This window comes from Oncorhynchus mykiss, chromosome 6 (genome assembly GCF_013265735.2).
Source record: "Oncorhynchus mykiss isolate Arlee chromosome 6, USDA_OmykA_1.1, whole genome shotgun sequence".
Classification (NCBI taxonomy): domain Eukaryota; kingdom Metazoa; phylum Chordata; class Actinopteri; order Salmoniformes; family Salmonidae; genus Oncorhynchus; species Oncorhynchus mykiss.
The window spans coordinates 96,153,329-96,173,536 of NC_048570.1; the positions used below are offsets into that span (position 1 = coordinate 96,153,329).

General features: G+C 44.9%; 2 protein-coding genes and 1 long non-coding RNA gene across 4 annotated transcripts in view; all 3 read right to left on the reverse strand.

Annotated features, from left to right (window-relative positions):
• The window catches only part of cep89 (centrosomal protein 89), a 173,174-nt gene extending 172,524 nt beyond the window's left edge, over window positions 1-650 (reverse strand). Inside the window, exon 1 of the mRNA XM_036981811.1 lies at window positions 410-650. Within this exon, the coding sequence (XP_036837706.1) occupies window positions 410-451 (42 nt within the window). The 5' untranslated portion in view covers window positions 452-650. The remainder of the gene's footprint in view (window positions 1-409) is intronic.
• A 10,666-nt stretch (window positions 651-11,316) lies between these two features.
• Window positions 11,317-15,006, reverse strand: LOC110518217. Its single transcript, XR_005052364.1, has 2 exons — window positions 12,963-15,006; window positions 11,317-12,858 (listed from the first exon to the last, which is right to left on the reverse strand). It is a non-coding gene; the product is annotated as an uncharacterized LOC110518217 (long non-coding RNA).
• Window positions 15,007-16,150: 1,144 nt separating this feature from the next.
• The window catches only part of rhpn2 (rhophilin, Rho GTPase binding protein 2), a 79,371-nt gene continuing 75,313 nt past the window's right edge, over window positions 16,151-20,208 (reverse strand). For both annotated transcript variants that reach the window (XM_036981670.1, XM_036981669.1), the window contains exons 14-15: window positions 18,855-19,010; window positions 16,151-16,610 (exon numbers count right to left, since the gene is read on the reverse strand). In XM_036981670.1, coding sequence (XP_036837565.1) covers window positions 16,350-16,610; window positions 18,855-19,010 — 417 coding nt within the window. In that variant the 3' untranslated portion in view covers window positions 16,151-16,349. The remainder of the gene's footprint in view (window positions 16,611-18,854; window positions 19,011-20,208) is intronic.

Consider the following 20,208-nt stretch of genomic DNA (forward strand, 5'->3'; position numbering starts at 1 on the left):
GAGACAAAGTTGGCTGGCTAACTAGTCTAGTAAGAAGCAGAGAGACAAAGTTGGCTGGCTAACTAGTCTAGTAAGAAGCAGAGAGACAAAGTTGGCTGGCTAACTAGTCTAGTAAGAAGCAGAGAGACAAAGTTGGCTGGCTAACTAGCCTAGTAAGAAGCAGAGAGACAAAGTTGGCTGGCTAACTAGTCTAGTAAGAAGCAGAGAGACAAAGTTGGCTGGCTAACTAGTCTAGTAAGAAGCAGAGAGACAAAGTTGGCTGGCTAACTAGCCTAGTAAGAAGCAGAGAGACAAAGTTGGCTGGCTAACCAGTCTAGTAAGAAGCAGAGAGACAACGTTGGCTGGCTAACTAGTCCAGTAAGAAGCAGAGCTGTCTGAGAGGCAGAGTGAGGGAAGAGACTTGACTTACGAAGGCTTTCTTTCCACTTCTCCTGAAGCTAAATGTTGACATCCTGTCCTGATGTCGAATTGATGGTTGATTTGGTTGGAGGAAGACGTTGTTGATGTTTGTTGTTTTTAATGAACTATAATAAAGAGTAGCTAACTAAGTAGTTAATAAGACCATTTGTTGTATTCAAAATCTTCTGCTTTTTCATATTCAATAGGAGTCAAGACGTCTTTACAGAAGCCAACTACCCGACTCGTATCCAGACGCTTTGACCCTCAATACAACGGCTAATTTCATTGGCTTATAGTAAAATGAGTAGCCACTCAGCGTTCAGCTTTAATCCTCTTAGCAACGCCACCATTTCTCATTTCACACACAATGCACGTGTCCCAACAGCGGGTGGCGCTATCATACCAGGTTGGTTTGACCAAACAAGGACCTGAAATGTAGATATTCTCTCTCTGTCTCTCTCTCTCTCTCTTTCTCCCCCTCTCTCTCCCTCTCTTTCTCACGCACACACACACACACACTAGTGAAACAAGTATTTAACTGGTCAAACCAGATTTGAATTATATACAGAATGTCTAGCCTACTTTTTCATTTCATGCTTATTTCCTGTGGTTTTCCTTCTGCAGACTGGAAAGGTCTTATAGCTACTGTAACGTTGGTCTCATACACTACTAATTTCCCCTCATTCCTTTCCCTCTCACACTCACACACACACACACACACACACACACACACACACACACACACACACACACACACACAAACCACTCTGACATCAGTGCTGGCCTGCAGAAGCCTTCTCTCTTTAATAACTCAGCCAAACCATCCAACCCACGACATCAGAAAGTGGAATCTGTGAGCACTTTAAAACCCCATTAGGTCTCCGCAGGCTATGCAGTGCCTAGCGTTCCCATGCTCCTAGTGTTCTACAAAGGTGAGAAGGACATGGACATGTTATAGTGCTTTAACCGTGTATATAATCTGGGTTTGCGGAAGGTAAATGGGCAGTGATTTACAGTAGTGGATAGGCCTCAATGTAATACTATACGGGTATACTGTAAATACACATGTAGGAAACAGCTTGGTTCTCTCCTCTCTTCTCAAAGCTATTAAACGTATACAGAGCCTTGCGAAAGTATTCGACCCGCTTGAACTTTGCGACCTTTTGCCACATTTCAGGCTTCAAACATAAAGATATAAAACTGTATTTTTTTGTGAAGAATCAACAACAAGTGGGACACAATCATGAAGTGGAACGACATTTATTGGATATTTCAAACTTTTTTAACAAATCAAAAACGGAAAAATTGGGCGTGCAAAATGATTCAGCCCCTTTACTTTCAGTGCAGCAAACTCTCTCCCGAAGTTCAGTGAGGATCTCTGAATGATCCAATGTTGACCTAAATGACTAATGAGGATAAATACAATCCACCTGTGTGTAATCAAGTCTCCGTATAAATGCACCTGCACTGTGATAGTCTCAGAGGTCCGTTAAAAGCGCAAAAAGCATCATGAAGAACAAGAAACACACCAGGCAGGTCCGAGATACTGTTGTGAAGACGTTTAAAGCCAGATTTGGATACAAAAAGATTTCCCAAGCTTTAAACATCCCAAGGAGCACTGTGCAAGCGATAATATTGAAATGGAAGGAGTATCAAGTTGTGCCGTGGCGGAGGTCTTTGTGGGCTATACTCAGCCTTGTCTCAGGATGGTAAGTTGGTGGTTGAAGATATCCCTCTAGTGGTGTGGGGGCTGTGCTTTGGCAAAGTGGGTGGGGTTATATCCTTCCTGTTTGGCCCTGTCCGGGGGTGTCCTCGGAGTGGGCCACAGTGTCTCCTGACCCCTCCTGTCTCAGCCTCCAGTATTTATGCTGCAGTAGTTTATGTGTCGGGGGGCTAGGGTCAGTTTGTTATATCTGGAGTACTTCTCCTGTCCTATTCGGTGTCCTGTGTGAATCTAAGTGTGCGTTCTCTAATTCTCTCCTTCTCTCTTTCTCTCTCTCGGAGGACCTGAGCCCTAGGACCATGCCCCAGGACTACCTGACATGATGACTCCTTGCTGTCCCCAGTCCACCTGGCTGTGCTGCTGCTCCAGTTTCAACTGTTCTGCCTTATTATTATTCGACCATGCTGATCATTTATGAACATTTGAACATCTTGGCCATGTTCTGTTATAATCTCCACCCGGCACAGCCAGAAGAGGACTGGCCATCCCACATATGCTCTCTCTAATTCTCTCTTTCTTTCTCTCTCTCGGAGGACCTGAGCCCTAGGACCATGCCCCAGGAATACCTGACATGATGACTCCTTGCTGTCCCCAGTCCACCTGACTGTGCTGCTGCTCCAGTTTCAACTATTCTGCCTTATTATTATTCGACCATGCTGGTCATTTATGAACATTTGAACATCTTGACCATGTTTTGTTATAATCTCCACCCGGCACAGCCAGAAGAGGACTGGCCACCCCACATAGCCTGGTTCCTCTCTAGGTTTCTTCCTAGGTTTTGGCTTTTCTAGGGAGTTTTTCCTAGCCACCGTGCTTCTTCACCTGCATTGCTTGCTGTTTGGGGTTTTAGGCTGGGTTTCTGTACAGCACTTTGAGATATCAGCTGATGTACGAAGGGCTATATAAAATAAATTTGATTGATTAAATTTGATCAGACCACTGCAAATCTACCAAGACCTGGCCGTCCCTCTAAACTTTCAGGTCATACAAGGAGTAGACTGATCAGAGATGCAGCCAAGAGGCCCATGATCACTCTGGATGAACTGCAGAGATCTACAGCTGAGGTGCGAGACTCTGTCCATAGGACAACAATCAGTCGTATATTGCACAAATCTGGCCTTTATGGAAGAGTGGCAAGAAGAAAGCCATTTCTTAAAGATATCCATAAAAAGTGTTGTTTAAAGTTTGCCACAAGCCACCTGGGAGACACACCAAACATGTGGAAGAAGGTGCTCTGGTCAGATGAAACCAAAATTGAACTTTTTGGCAACAATGCAAAACGTTATGTTTGGCGTAAAAGCAACACAGCTGAACACACCATCCCCACTGTCAAACATGGTGGTGGCAGCATCATGGTTTGGGCCTGCTTTTCTTCAGCAGGGACAGGGAAGATGGTTAAAATTGATGGGAAGATGGATGGAGCCAAATACAGGACCATTCTGGAAGAAAACCTGATGGAGTCTGCAAAAGACCTGAGACTGGGACGGAGATTTGTCTTCCAACAAGACAATGATCCAAAACATAAAGCAACATCTACAATGGAATGGTTCAAAAATAAACATATCCAGGTGTTAGAATGGCCAAGTCAAAGTCCAGACCTGAATCCAATCGAGAATCTGTGGAAAGAACTGAAAACTGCTGTTCACAAATGCTCTCCATCCAACCTCACTGAGCTTGAGCTGTTTTGCAAGGAGGAATGGGAAAAAATGTCAGTCTCTCGATGTGCAAAACTGATAGAGACATACCCCAAGCGACTTACAGCTGTAATCGCAGCAAAAGGTGGCGCTACAAAGTATTAACTTAAGGGGGCTGAATAATTTTGCACGCCCAATTTTTCAGTTTTTGATTTGTTAAAAAAGTTTGAAATATCCAATAAATGTCGTTCCACTTCATGATTGTGTCCCACTTGTTGTTGATTCTTCACAAAAAAATAGTTTTATATTTTTATGTTTGAAGCCTGAAATGGGGCAAAAGGTCGCAAAGTTCAAGGGGGCCGAATACTTTCGCAAGGCACTGTAGATGCTAGATTTATATTAACCACGCTGTACCAAACTAGATGCTAGGTTTATATTAACCCCGCTGTACCAAACTAGATGCTAGGTTTATATTAACCCCCCCCAAACTAGATGCTAGGTTTATATTAACCCCCCCTGTACCAAACTAGATGCTAGGTTTATATTAACCCCGCTGTACCAAACTAGATGCTAGGTTTATATTAACCCCCCCAAACTAGATGCTAGGTTTATATTAACCCCCCCAAACTAGATGCTAGGTTTATATTAACCCCCTGTACCAAACTAGATGCTAGGTTTATATTAACCCCCCCCCAAACTAGATGCTAGGTTTATATTAACCCCGCTGTACCAAACTAGATGCTAGGTTTATATTAACCCCGCTGTACCAAACTAGATGCTAGGTTTATATTAACCCCCCCAAACTAGATGCTAGGTTTATATTAACCCCCCCAAACTAGATGCTAGGTTTATATTAACCCCCTGTACCAAACTAGATGCTAGGTTTATATTAACCCCCCCAAACTAGATGCTAGGTTTATATTAACCCCGCTGTACCAAACTAGATGCTAGGTTTATATTAACCCCCCCAAACTAGATGCTAGGTTTATATTAACCCCCCCAAACTAGATGCTAGGTTTATATTAACCCCCTGTACCAAACTAGATGCTAGGTTTATATTAACCCCGCTGTACCAAACTAGATGCTAGGTTTATATTAACCCCCCCAAACTAGATGCTAGGTTTATATTAACCCCCCCAAACTAGATGCTAGGTTTATATGAACCCCCCCAAACTAGATGCTAGGTTTATATGAACCCCCCCAAACTAGATGCTAGGTTTATATTAACCCCGCTGTACCAAACTAAATGCTAGGTTTATATTAACCCCCCATGTACCAAACTAGATGCTAGGTTTATATTAACCCCCCCAAACTAGATGCTAGGTTTATATGAACCCCCCCAAACTAGATGCTAGGTTTATATTAACCCCGCTGTACCAAACTAAATGCTAGGTTTATATTAACCCCCCATGTACCAAACTAGATGCTAGGTTTATATTAACCCCCCCAAACTAGATGCTAGGTTTATATTAACCCCCGCTGTACCAAACTAGATACCAGGTTTATATTAACCCCCCCAAACTAGATGCTAGGTTTATATTAACCCCCCCAAACTAGATGCTAGGTTCATATTAACCCCCGCTGTACCAAACTAGATGCTAGGTTTATATTAACCCCCCCAAACTAGATGCTAGGTTTATATTAACCCCCGCTGTACCAAACTAGATGCTAGGTTTATATTAACCCCCCCAAACTAGATGCTAGGTTTATATTAACCCCCCCTGTACCAAACTAGATGCTAGGTTTATATTAACCCCCCCCTGTACCAAACTAGATGCTAGGTTTATATTAATCCCCCCAAACTAGATGCTAGGTTTATATTAACCCCCCATGTACCAAACTAGATGCTAGGTTTATATTAATCCCCCCAAACTAGATGCTAGGTTTATATTAACCCCCCCCCCCCCAAACTAGATGCTAGGTTTATATTAACCCCCCAAACTAGATGCTAGGTTTATATTAACCCCCCCTGTACCAAAGTAGATGCTAGGTTTATATTAACCCCCCCTGTACCAAACTAGATGCTAGGTTTATATTAACCCCCGCTGTACCAAACTAGATGCTAGGTTTATATTAACCCCCCCCCCCCCCCAAACTAAATGCTAGGTTCATATTAACCCCCCAAACTAGATGCTAGGTTTATATTAACCCAGCTGTACCAAACTAGATGCTAGGTTTATATTAACCCCCCCAAACTAGATGCTAGGTTTATATTAACCCCCCCAAACTAGATGCTAGGTTTATATTAACGCCCCCCCCCCCCCCCTGTACCAAACTAGATGCTAGGTTTATATTAACCCCCACTGTACCAAACTAGATGCTAGGTTTATATTAACCCCCCCCAAACTAGATGCTAGGTTTATATTAATCCCCCCAAACTAGATGCTAGGTTTATATTAACCCCCCCAAACTAGATGCTAGGTTTATATTAACCCCCTGTACCAAACTAGATGCTAGGTTTATATTAACCCCCCCAAACTAGATGCTGGGTTTATATTAACCCCCCCAAACTAGATGCTAGGTTTATATTAACCCCCCAAACTAGATGCTAGGTTTATATTAACCCCCCCAAACTAGATGCTAGGTTTATATTAACCCCCCAAACTAGATGCTAGGTTTATATTAACCCCCCCTAACTAGATGCTAGGTTTATATTAACCCCCTGTACCAAACTAGATGCTAGGTTTATATTAACCCCCCCTGTACCAAACTAGATGCTAGGTTTATATTAATCCCCCCTGTACCAAACTAGATGCTAGGTTTATATTAACCCCCCCTGTACCAAACTAGATGCTAGGTTTATATTAACCCCCCCTGTACCAAACTAGATGCTAGGTTTATATTAACCCCCCCTGTACCAAACTAGATGCTAGGTTTATATTAACCCCCCCTGTACCAAACTAGATGCTAGGTTTATATTAACCCCCCCTGTACCAAACTAGATGCTAGGTTTATATTAACCTCCCCTGTTCCAAACCAGATGCTATGTGTATATTAACCCCCCCCAAACTAGATCAAATTTATTTTCAATCAATCAAATTTATTTTATATAGCCCTTCGTACATCAGCTGATATCTCAAAGTGCTGTACAGAAACCCAGCCTAAAACCCCAAACAGCAAGCAATGCAGGTGAAGAAGCACGGTGGCTAGGAAAAACTCCCTAGAAAGGCCAAAACCTAGGAAGAAACCTAGAGAGGAACCAGGCTATGTGGGGTGGCCAGTCCTCTTCTGGCTGTGCCGGGTGGAGATTATAACAAAACATGGTCAAGATGTTCAAATGTTCATAAATGACCAGCATGGTCGAATAATAATAAGGCAGAATAGTTGAAACTGGAGCAGCAGCACAGTCAGGTGGACTGGGGACAGCAAGGAGTCATCATGTCAGGTATTCCTGGGGCATGGTCCTAGGGCTCAGGTCCTCCGAGAGAGAGAAAGAAAGAGAGAATTAGAGAGAGCATATGTGGGATGGCCAGTCCTCTTCTGGCTGTGCCGGGTGGAGATTATAACAGAACATGGCCAAGATGTTCAAATGTTCATAAATGATCAGCATGGTCGAATAATAATAAGGCAGAACAGTTGAAACTGGAGCAGCAGCACAGCCAGGTGGACTGGGGACAGCAAGGAGTCATCATGTCAGGTAGTCCTGGGGCATGGTCCTAGGGCTCAGGTCCTCCGAGAGAGAGAAAGAGAGAAGGAGAGAATTAGAGAACGCACACTTAGATTCACACAGGACACCGAATAGGACAGGAGAAGTACTCCAGATATAACAAACTGATGCTAGGTTTATATTAATCCCCCCAAACTAGATGCTAGGTTTATATTAACCCCCCCAAACTAGATGCTAGGTTTATATTAACCCCCCCAAACTAGATGCTAGGTTTATATTAACCCCCCCAAACTAGATGCTAGGTTTATATTAACCCCCCATGTACCAAACTAGATGCTAGGTTTATATTAACCCCCCCAAACTAGATGCTAGGTTTATATTAACCCCCCATGTACCAAACTAGATGCTAGGTTTATATTAACCCCCCCAAACTAGATGCTAGGTTTATATTAACCCCCCCAAACTAGATGCTAGGTTTATATTAATCCCCCCAAACTAGATGCTAGGTTTATATTAACCCCCCCAAACTAGATGCTAGGTTTATATTAACCCCCCCAAACTAGATGCTAGGTTTATATTAACCCCCCCAAACTAGATGCTAGGTTTATATTAACCCCCCATGTACCAAACTAGATGCTAGGTTTATATTAACCCCCCCAAACTAGATGCTAGGTTTATATTAACCCCCGCTGTACCAAACTAGATGCTAGGTTTATATTAACCCCCGCTGTACCAAACTAGATGCTAGGTTTATATTAACCCCCCCAAACTAGATGCTAGGTTTATATTAACCCCCGCTGTACCAAACTAGATGCTAGGTTTATATTAACCCCCCCCTGTACCAAACTAGATGCTAGGTTTATATTAACCCCCCCTGTACCAAACTAGATGCTAGGTTTATATTAACCCCCCCCTGTACCAAACTAGATGCTAGGTTTATATTAACCCCCCCCAAACTAGATGCTAGGTTTATATTAACCCCCCCTGTACCAAACTAGATGCTAGGTTTATATTAACCCCCCCCAAACTAGATGCTAGGTTTATATTAACCCCCCCCCCCCAAACTAGATGCTAGGTTTATATGAACCCCCCCTAACTAGATGCTAGGTTTATATTAACCCCCCCAACTAGATGCTAGGTTGATATTAACCCCCCCAAACTAGATGCTAGGTTTATATTAACCCCCCCCCCAAACTAGATGCTAGGTTTATATTAACCCCCCCCCCAAACTAGATGCTAGGTTTATATTAACCCCCCAAACTAGATGCTAGGTTTATATTAACCCCCCCTGTACCAAACTAGATGCTAGGTTGATATTAACCCCGCTGTACCAAACTAGATGCTAGGTTTATATTAACCCCCCAAACTAGATGCTAGGTTTATATTAACCCCCCCAAACTAGATGCTAGGTTTATATTAACCCCCCATGTACCAAACTAGATGCTAGGTTTATATTAACCCCCCCAAACTAGATGCTAGGTTTATATTAACCCCCCCAAACTAGATGCTAGGTTTATATTAACCCCCCCAAACTAGATGCTAGGTTTATATTAACCCCCCCAAACTAGATGCTAGGTTTATATTAACCCCCCCAAACTAGATGCTAGGTTTATATTAACCCCCCCAAACTAGATGCTAGGTTTATATTAACCCCCGCTGTACCAAACTAGATGCTAGGTTTATATTAACCCCCCCCTGTACCAAACTAGATGCTAGGTTTATATTAACCCCCCCTGTACCAAACTAGATGCTAGGTTTATATTAACCCCCCCCTGTACCAAACTAGATGCTAGGTTTATATTAATCCCCCCCAAACTAGATGCTAGGTTTATATTAACCCCCCCTGTACCAAACTAGATGCTAGGTTTATATTAACCCCCCCCAAACTAGATGCTAGGTTTATATTAACCCCCCCCCCCAAACTAGATGCTAGGTTTATATGAACCCCCCCTAACTAGATGCTAGGTTTATATTACCCCCCCCAACTAGATGCTAGGTTGATATTAACCCCCCCAAACTAGATGCTAGGTTTATATTAACCCCCCCCCCAAACTAGATGCTAGGTTTATATTAACCCCCCCCCCAAACTAGATGCTAGGTTTATATTAACCCCCCAAACTAGATGCTAGGTTTATATTAACCCCCCCTGTACCAAACTAGATGCTAGGTTGATATTAACCCCGCTGTACCAAACTAGATGCTAGGTTTATATTAACCCCCCAAACTAGATGCTAGGTTTATATTAACCCCCCCAAACTAGATGCTAGGTTTATATTAACCCCCCCTGTACCAAACTAGATGCTAGGTTTATATTAACCCCCCCCCCCCCCCCCCCCCAAACTAGATGCTAGGTTGATATTAACCCCCCTGTACCAAAGTAGATGCTAGGTTTATATTAACCCCGCTGTACCAAACTAAGTGCTAGGTTGAAAGCAAGGGGAAATAATGTGTGAGTTGAGAAATACAAGAGATGATTCGGACAGCAACATGAACATGATTTCCTTAAAGCCAGTTTATGTCTGATCTGCAGTCGCTGTATGGATGGTGTCACGGAGCCTCCGGAGGCATGCAGAGGTCAAATTGAGCTCTCTACCCCATCGCTGTACACCTTCGCAAATTTTTGGAACAATGCGAACGACTTAATATAGTTTCGCATTGACGTGACTGGTTGACGGTAGGTGTGGGCGGGAGGTTCTGTAGAAACACAAACTCACTTCCTTGACAACAGCTCTGCGTCAGCTCGGCGATGCACTCGAAGTATGAATGCCCTGATTTCTGCAGAGGCCATATCACCGTATAAGCTGCACGGGCCCAACGCAGACCTCAGCTTGGCCACGCAGTATCATTTAAGGAGGCACAGTCATTTTTCAGGTGGACCTGTTAGCAGCCAATAGGTGTGTCTCTGACGGCCAATAAAGCACGGCCTGAACCGCTGCTCATCCAATCAGCATTTAGGATACAGAACCAGTTTTTTTTTTTACAATGATGATTTGTCTTTATAATGTATAAAACGTTGCTCCAACTCACTCCGCTATGGATGTAATGTCCCCCCTATGGAAGGCAGAAAGATGCTCCAACTCACGCCACTATGGATGTAATGTCCCCCCTATGGAAGGCAGAAAGATGCTCCAACTCACTCCACTATGGATGTAATGTCCCCCCTATGGAAGGCAGAAAGATGCTCCAACTCACTCCACTATGGATGTAATGTCCCCCCTATGGAAGGCAGAAAGATGCTCCAACTCACTCCACTATGGATGTAATGTCCCCCCTGTGGAAGGCAGAAAGATGCTCCAACTCACTCCACTATGGATGTAATGTCCCCCTATGGAAGGCAGAAAGATGCTCCAACTCACTCCACTATGGATGTAATGTCCCCCTATGGAAGGCAGAAAGATGCTCCAACTCACTCCACTATGGATGTAATGTCCCCCCTATGGAAGGCAGAAAGATGCTCCAACTCACTCCACTATGGATGTAATGTCCCCCTATGGAAGGCAGAAAGATGCTCCAACTCACTCCACTATGGATGTAATGTCCCCCCTATGGAAGGCAGAAAGATGCTCCAACTCACTCCACTGTAGATGTAATGTCCCCCTATGGAAGGCAGAAAGATGCTCCAACTCACTCCACTATGGATGTAATGTCCCCCTATGGAAGGCAGAAAGATGCTCCAACTCACTCCACTATGGATGTAATGTCCCCCTATGGAAGGCAGAAAGATGCTCCAACTCACTCCACTATGGATGTAATGTCCCCCCTATGGAAGGCAGAAAGATGCTCCAACTCACTCCACTATGGATGTAATGTCCCCCTATGGAAGGCAGAAAGATGCTCCAACTCACTCCACTATGGATGTAATGTCCCCCCTATGGAAGGCAGAACGATGCTCCAACTCACTCCACTATGGATGTAATGTCCCCCCTATGGAAGGCAGAAAGATGCTTCATCTCTTCAGTTTATTCACATAGTTTATTGAGATTTAAGTTGACCGAGGACAAACATACATACACAATGATAAAATAACGGACTGTACATCGATCAACAGCAAGACATTGTCCCCACAGCTGTTTTGTATCCGGCAGTAAGAAAGGAGGTAACAGAGTGAAACCATGGAAACCAACAGGAGAACAACAACAACAATGAGGAGTCCGTCCAAAATGGCCTCCTATCCCCTGTAGAGTGAACTACTTCTAACCAGCGCTCTATGGGCTCATTATATAGGGAATAGGGGGCCATTTGGGGTGTACCCCCCCACTGCAGAAAACATGAGGACTGTGAAGATATATTCAATATATGCCTCCCAACAGAGATTCATAGTTTATAATCATGCAGTATACTGTACGCCTCCCAACAGAGATTATTGATAGTTTATAATCATGCAGTATACTGTACGCCTCCCAACAGAGATTATTGATAGTTTATAATCATGCAGTATACTGTACGCCTCCCAACAGAGATTATTGATAGTTTATAATCATGCAGTATACTGTACGCCTCCCAACAGAGATTATTGATAGTTTATAATCATGCAGTATACTGTACGCCTCCCAACAGAGATTATTGATAGTTTATAATCATGCAGTATACTGTACGCCTCCCAACAGAGATTATTGATAGTTTATAATCATGCAGTATACTGTACGCCTCCCAACAGAGATTATTGATAGTTTATAATCATGCAGTATACTGTACACCTCCCAACAGAGATTATTGATAGTTTATAATCATGCAGTATACTGTACGCCTCCCAACAGAGATTATTCATAGTTTATAATCATGCAGTATACTGTACGCCTCCCAACAGAGATTATTCATAGTTTATAATCATGCAGTATACTGTACGCCTCCCAACAGAGATTATTCATAGTTTATAATCATGCAGTATACTGTACACCTCCCAACAGAGATTATTCATAGTTTATAATCATGCAGTATACTGTACGCCTCCCAACAGAGATTATTCATAGTTTATAATCATGCAGTATACTGTACGCCTCCCAACAGAGATTATTCATAGTTTATAATCATGCAGTATACTGTACGCCTCCCAACAGAGATTATTCATAGTTTATAATCATGCAGTATACTGTACGCCTCCCAACAGAGATTATTGATAGTTTATAATCATGCAGTATACTGTACGCCTCCCAACAGAGATTATTGATAGTTTATAATCATGCAGTATACTGTACGCCTCCCAACAGAGATTATTGATAGTTTATAATCATGCAGTATACTGTACGCCTCCCAACAGAGATTATTGATAGTTTATAATCATGCAGTATACTGTACACCTCCCAACAGAAAAACATTTTACAATAATATATCAACTCAATCATATAAATTCCTACACACATGAAGTCAATATGCCCTTCAATTCATTTTCCTTCATAATAATGTGACTTTATATTTACACATAACTGGAGCAGGATACGTTATAAACTGTACTAGTGAGGCAATAGTTGGAGTACAGCTAACACAAGCATTATAAACTGTACTAGCAGTTTACACAAGGATTATAAACTGTACTAGCAGTTTACACAAGGATTATAAACTGTACTAGCAGTTTACACAAGCATTATAAAAACTGTACAACAACTATTTAGCCACAATTGAGTTCAGTAAAGATGGGACGAGCAACAGAAAGGGATTGTGACTGTCCAACAGGTGTGTTTACAATCAAACCTAGAGTACCTATGACCTGCACACAATGTGCTGCGTTGTAGAATTCAGGAAGCCGCGAGTGGCATTTCCTGAAAGAAGATGAAACGCAGTGAATATATATATATTTTCTTTTACATACCCCTTTGAAGACAATGATCTCAGAAAATACATAACTTTGCAACAGCCAACAGACTTCACAACTTTACCGTCTACAAACGCTTTACAATGTCCACACACAGATATTCAGATGTTTCTTGTTGTTGGATTTTTATTACAGAAATAATTTGATTATCAAAACGTATAATAATCTACTTGGTAGATAAGAAAGTGCAACACTGCAGTGTCAGAAAAATGTTCAGGTGGACATCCATTAGAGACCACTAGAGACCAGTAGAAACCAGTAGAAACCACTAGAGACCAGTAGAAACCCATATAAACCACTAGAGACCACTAGAAACCCATAGAAACCACTAGAAACCCATAGAAACCACTAGAGACCACTAGAACCCCATAGAAACCACTAGAAACCCATAGAAACCACTAGAGACCAGTAGAAACCAGTAGAAACCAGTAGAAACCACTAGAGACCAGTAGAGACCAGTAGAAACCCATATAAACCACTAGAGACCAGTAGAAACCCATATAAACCACTAGAGACCACTAGAGACCAGTAGAAACCACTAGAGACCACTAGAAACCCATAGAAACCACTAGAGACCACTAGAACCTCATAGAAACCACTAGAGACCAGTATAATCACAATGGTGGAATCAAACAGGGACTCTTCCCTTCAATGGAACCCAGGCTTTGCTAAATGAACATGAACCTGTTGTATACTATTATATTAACGTTAGCATCTGCAAATACACTGAACACCGGAGACAAAAAACAGACAACACAACCAGTCTTTTTCCCTTTTACAAAATAGCCTTCATTTTTAACAGCAAATATTACACAAACATCCACAGAGATAGAACCACATCTGTCCGCTGGTAGGGAGACTTCTCCCTGCTCTACCAAGAAAGGTTGTCATTAAAATGGCTGCCGGTCAGCAGTACAGGAGGAGGGGGATGGATATTAGTGTTTAACTGCGACGAGTTTCAAAATGGCTGCCGGTCAGCAGTACAGGAGGAGGGGGATGGATATTAGTGTTTAACTGCGACGAGTTTCAAAATGGCTGCCGGTCAGCAGTACAGGAGGAGGGGGATGGATATTAGTGTTTAACTGCGACGAGTTTCAAAATGGCTGCCGGTCAGCAGTACAGGAGGAGGGGGGATGGATATTAGTGTTTAACTACGACGAGTTTCAAAATGGCTGCCGGTCAGCAGTACAGGAGGAGGGGGATGGATATTAGTGTTTAAAATGGCTGCCGGTCAGCAGTACAGGAGGAGGGGGGATGGATATTAGTGTTTAAAATGGCTGCCGGTCAGCAGTACAGGAGGCGGGGGGATGGATATTAGTGTTTCAAAATGGCTGCCGGTCAGCAGTACAGGAGGAGGGGGGATGGATATTAGTGTTTAAAATGGCTGCCGGTCAGCAGTGCAGGAGGAGGGGGGATGGATATTAGTGTTTCAAAATGGCTGCCGGTCAGCAGTACAGGAGGAGGGGGGATGGATATTAGTGTTTAACTACGACCAGTTTCAAAATGGCTGCCGGTCAGCTGTACAGGAGGAGGGGGATGGATATTAGTGTTCAAAATGGCTGCCGGTCAGCAGTACAGGAGGAGGGGGGATGGATATTAGTGTTTAAAATGGCTGCCGGTCAGCAGTACAGGAGGAGGGGGGATGGATATTAGTGTTTAACTACGACGAGTTTCATTTAAAGGCTTGTTAGAACTCACTATTACAATATGGCAGAAGCTTAGGTGAGAGCTGTGTCTCGATGGCCCAGAGGTTTTTTGGTTAATTACACTGCGCAGGCCCCCTCTTTTCCCCTCAACCCAGGCCCCCTCTTTTCCCCTCAACCCAGGCCCCCCTCTCCATCCCTCCCTCTTTTCCCCTCAACCCAGGCCCCCTCCCTTCCTCTTTTCCCCTCAACCCAGGCCCCCTCCCTTCCTCTTTTCCCCTCAACCCAGGCCCCCTCCCTTCCTCTTTTCCCCTCAACCCAGGCCCCCTATCTCCCCCTCTTCTCCCTCCCTCCCTCCCCTGACATGCCAATAAAATCTAAAACACAGAGATTTCACAAGGCCTACATCAGAACAGCCCACCACACACAATATTCCTTCATATCAACCACAGTAATTGTCTTAACGAGAAATTACACACAAAAATAAAAAAATAAAGAAATCTATTTTCATCAGCTTACAGCGCATTGTGTTAGCCTATCACAACACTCACTACAGACGTATCACTTCCTGGTTTCAGAGTTACATCCTTCACCTTCTACATAGTGGGATATCTACATAGTATAACTTGACATTTTTTACATTAGAATATCAACACACCGAGTATACAAAACATTAAGAACACCGAGTATACAAAACATTAAGAACACCTTCCTAATATAGAGTGACACCTCCATCCTTTTTGCCCTCGGAACAGTCTCAATGTGACAGAACAGCCTCAATGTGACAGAACAGAACAGCCTCAATGTGACAGAACAGACTCAATGTGACAGAACAGAACAGCCTCAATGTGACAGAACAGCCTCAATGTGACAGAACAGCCTGAATGTGACAGAACAGCCTCAATGTGTCAGAACAGCCTCAATGTGAAAGAAACAGCCTCAATGTGACAGAACAGCCTCAATGTGACAGAACAGCCTCAATGTGACAGAACAGCCTCAATGTGTCGGGGCATGGACTCTACAAGGTGTTGAGAGCGTTCCACAGGGATGCTGGCCCATGTTGACTCCAGTGCTACCCACAGTGGTGTCAAGTTGGCTGGATGTCCTTTGGCTGGTGGACCATTCTTGATTCACACGGGAAACTGTTGAGAGTGAAAAACTCAGCAGCGTTGCAGTTCTTCACACAAACCGGTGCGCCTGGCACCTACAACCATACCCTGTTCAAAGACACTTAAATATTTTGTCTTGCCCTTTCACCCTCTGATTGGCACACAAATACAATCCATGTCTCAATTGTCAAGGCTTGAAAATCCTTCTTTAACCCGTCTCCTCCCCTTCATCTACACTGATTAAAGTGGATTTAACAAGTGTGCCCACAATGGCACCCTATTCCCTATATAGTTCACTACTTTAGACCAGAGCCCATAGACCTCCAAAGTACTGCACTATATGGGGAATAGGGTGCCATTTGAGACCTTAACACAGTATTCTCTAACCCAGTAGAGTGTCTGTACAGTCCAGTATGTTTCCTTCTCTAGTAAAGAGCGGAGTCGTTGTAGGAGCTGGAGGAAGGGAAGGTGGGACAGGGTTTGTTCCAAGGCAGTGTTCCAGAGTAGTCTGCTGTAGGGAGGCTCAGGGTGCTGGAGCTCTTCAGATGGTTCTTCACGCCCCAGGACAGGAAGGAGCCCTTCTTGGTCACCTTGCGGCCCTTGGGGCTCTTGTCGTCGTCGAATGCCAGGCAGATCATGGAGTAGGTCTTAGATATACCTCCGCAGTACGTGGCACTCTTAGTGGGCTGAGGGAGGGAGGGAGGGAGGGAGGGAGGGAGGGAGGGAGGGAGGGAGGGAGGGAGGAGAGGAAGATGAGGGAGAGAGAGAAAGAGAGGGAGAGAGGAGGGGGGGGAGAGAGGATATTACTACAGGTAAAGACTAAACATTTCAAATTTCTACTTATATGAATTAAACTGTATGAGTTTTACAAATATTCCCCCCAAAAATCAGGGTATTGTCACATAATATAAAACGCTTCCTGCAGTAGTTATCCATTTGACTAAATGAAAAAAAGAGCACATTCAGATGGGAAACTGCACCTTCTGTATGTAATCACCAAGCTGAGAGAGAGAGGAACTCCTCATCACCAAGCTGAGAGAGAGAGGAACTCCTCGTCACCAAGCTGAGAGAGAGAGGAACTCCTCGTCACCAAGCTGAGAGAGAGAGGAACTCCTCATCACCAAGCTGGGAGAGAGAGGAACTCCTCATCACCAAGCTGAGAGAGAGAGGAACTCCTCATCGAGAGCTGAGAGAGAGAGGAACTCCTCATCACCAAGCTGAGAGAGAGAGAAACTCCTCATCGAGAGCTGAGAGAGAGAGGAACTCCTCATCACCAAGCTGAGAGAGAGAGGAACTCCTCATCACCAAGCTGAGAGAGAGAGGAACTCCTCATCGAGAGCTGAGAGAGAGAGAGGAACTCCTCATCGAGAGCTGAGAGAGAGAGGAACTCCTCATCGAGAGCTGAGAGAGAGAGAAACTCCTCATCGAGAGCTGAGAGAGAGAGGAACTCCTCATCACCAAGCTGAGAGAGAGAGGAACTCCTCATCACCAAGCTGAGAGAGATACTCCTCATCGAGAGCTGAGAGAGAGAGGAACTCCTCATCGAGAGCTGAGAGAGAGAGAGGAACTCCTCATCGAGAGCTGAGAGAGAGAGGAACTCCTCATCGAGAGCTGAGAGAGAGAGAAACTCCTCATCGAGAGCTGAGAGAGAGAGGAACTCCTCATCGAGAGCTGAGAGAGAGAGGAACTCCTCATCGAGAGCTGAGAGAGAGAGAGGAACTCCTCATCGAGAGCTGAGAGAGAGAGAGAGGAACTCCTCATCGAGAGCTGAGAGAGAGAGAGGAACTCCTCATCGAGAGCTGAGAGAGAGAGAGGAACTCCTCATCGAGAGCTGAGAGAGAGAGAGGAACTCCTCATCGAGAGCTGAGAGAGAGAGGACCTCCTCATCGAGAGCTGAGAAAGAGAGATACTCATCGAGAGCTGAGAGTTTGACAGCACTGATAACAACTTAATGCATATCGCAATTGATCTGCCATCGCCTGTCGGTCACCACTGAGGAAACAGAAAGGGTGACCGTCCAGGCATCCTCAGGAGCCATTTAGAACCTTCCAGGCTTCCTCGGGAGCCAATAAGGACCTTCCAGGCATCCTCGGGAGCCACTAAGGCCCTTCCAGGCATCCTCAGGAGCCACTAAGGCCCTTCCAGGCATCCTCAGGGGCCACTAAGGCCCTTCCAGGCATCCTCAGGGGCCACTAAGGCCCTTCCAGGCATCCTCGGGAGCCACTAAGGCCCTTCCAGGCATCCTCGGGAGCCACTAAGGCCCTTCCAGGCATCCTCGGGAGCCACTAAGGCCCTTCCAGGCATCCTCAGGAGCCACTAAGGCCCTTCCAGGCATCCTCAGGGGCCACTAAGGCCCTTCCAGGCATCCTCAGGGGCCACTAAGGCCCTTCCAGGCATCCTCAGGGGCCACTAAGGCCCTTCCAGGCATCCTCAGGAGCCACTAAGGCCCTTCCAGGCATCCTCGGGAGCCACTAAGGCCCTTCCAGGCATCCTCGGGAGCCACTAAGGCCCTTCCAGGCATCCTCAGGAGCCACTAAGGCCCTTCCAGACATCCTCAGGAGCCACTAAGGCCCTTCCAGGCATCCTCAGGAGCCACTAAGGCCCTTCCAGGCATCCTCGGGAGCCACTAAGGACCTTCAAGGCATCCTCGGGAGCCACTAAGGACCTTCCAGGCATCCTCGGGAGCCACTAAGGACCTTCCAGGCATCCTCGGGAGCCACTAAGAACCTTCCAGGCATCCTCGGGAGCCACTAAGGACCTTCCAGGCATCCTCGGGAGCCACTAAGGACCTTCCAGGCATCCTCAGGAGCCACTAAGGACCTTCCAGGCTTCCTCAGGAGCCAATAAGAACCTTCCAGGCTTCCTCAGGAGCCAATAAGAACCTTCCAGGCTTCCTCAGGAGCCAGTCAGAGCCAGAAGGCGGACCTTACCATGGGCAGGCCGCTGTCCATCAAGCTAACAACGCGGATGTCGATCCCGTCCTCGTCCACATCCTTCAGCAGCCGCATCACCTCGCTCACTACCATCCACTTACAGTCCGCGTCTCCCACTGCAACAATGTAGTCCCCCTCTTTCAGCCCGTCGACCTGGTAACAGAGAGATAACAACATTTAGTCATGAACAGCAGGTGGAAGGAGGTTTTTAACAAGGGGGGGGGGGGGGGGGGGGGGGGTCAGTCCCAGAGATAACACTGGCTGTCTGAAATGGCAACCTAAATAGGTCTCTCCCTCAATTCAATTCAATTGGCTTTACTGGCATGGGAAACATGTTAACATTGCCAAAGCAACTGAAATAAAACATAAAAGTGAAATAATCAAAAATGAACAGTAAACATTACACTCATGGAAGTTTCCAGAAGAATAAAGACATTTCAAAATGTCATAAGTCCATTTACAGTGTTGCAACGATGTGCAAATAGTTAAAGTACAAAAGGGAAACTGAATAAAACATCCATATGGTTTGTATTTACACTGGTGTTTGTTCTGCAATGGTTGCCCGTTTCTTGCTCAGTTCTGGCATTTAGGTCGCCAGACTACTAAATGCCCCTGGAAATGATTGATTTACCCTCTGGCATTTAGGTCACCAGACTACTAAATGCCCCTGGAAATGATTGATTTACCCTCTGGCATTTAGGTCACCAGACTACTAAATGCCCCTGGAAATGATTGATTTCCCCTCTGTCATTTAGGAACGCCTGACTACTAAATGCCCCTGGAAATGATTGATTTCCCCTCTGTCATTTAGGAACGCCTGACTACTAAATGCCCCTGGAAAACCCCTCCGAGATGGAGAAGCTGTCTTCATTAAAGTACTAGTGGTGGGGATATACAATGTATTCAGACCCCTTGACTCTGCCAAACTGAACAATCGGGGGAGAAGGGCTTTGGTCAGGGAGGTGACCAAACACCTGATGGTCAGTCTGACAGAGCTCCAGAGTTCCTCTGTGGAGATGGGAAAACCTTCCAGAAGGACAGCCATCTCTGCAGCACTCCACCAATCAGGCCTTTATAGTAGAGTGGCCAGACGGAAGCCACTCCTCAGTAAAAGGCACATGACAGCCCACTTGGAGTTTGCCAAAAGGCAACTAAAAGACTCTCAGACCGAGAAACAAGATTCTCTGGTCTGATGAAATCAAGATTGAAATCTTTGGCCTGAATGCCAAGCGTCACATCTGGAGGAAACCTGGCACCATCCCTACGGTGAAGCATGGTGGTGGCAGCATCATCCTGTTGGGATGTTTTTCAGCGACAAGGACTGGGAGACGAGTCAGGATCAAGGGAAAGT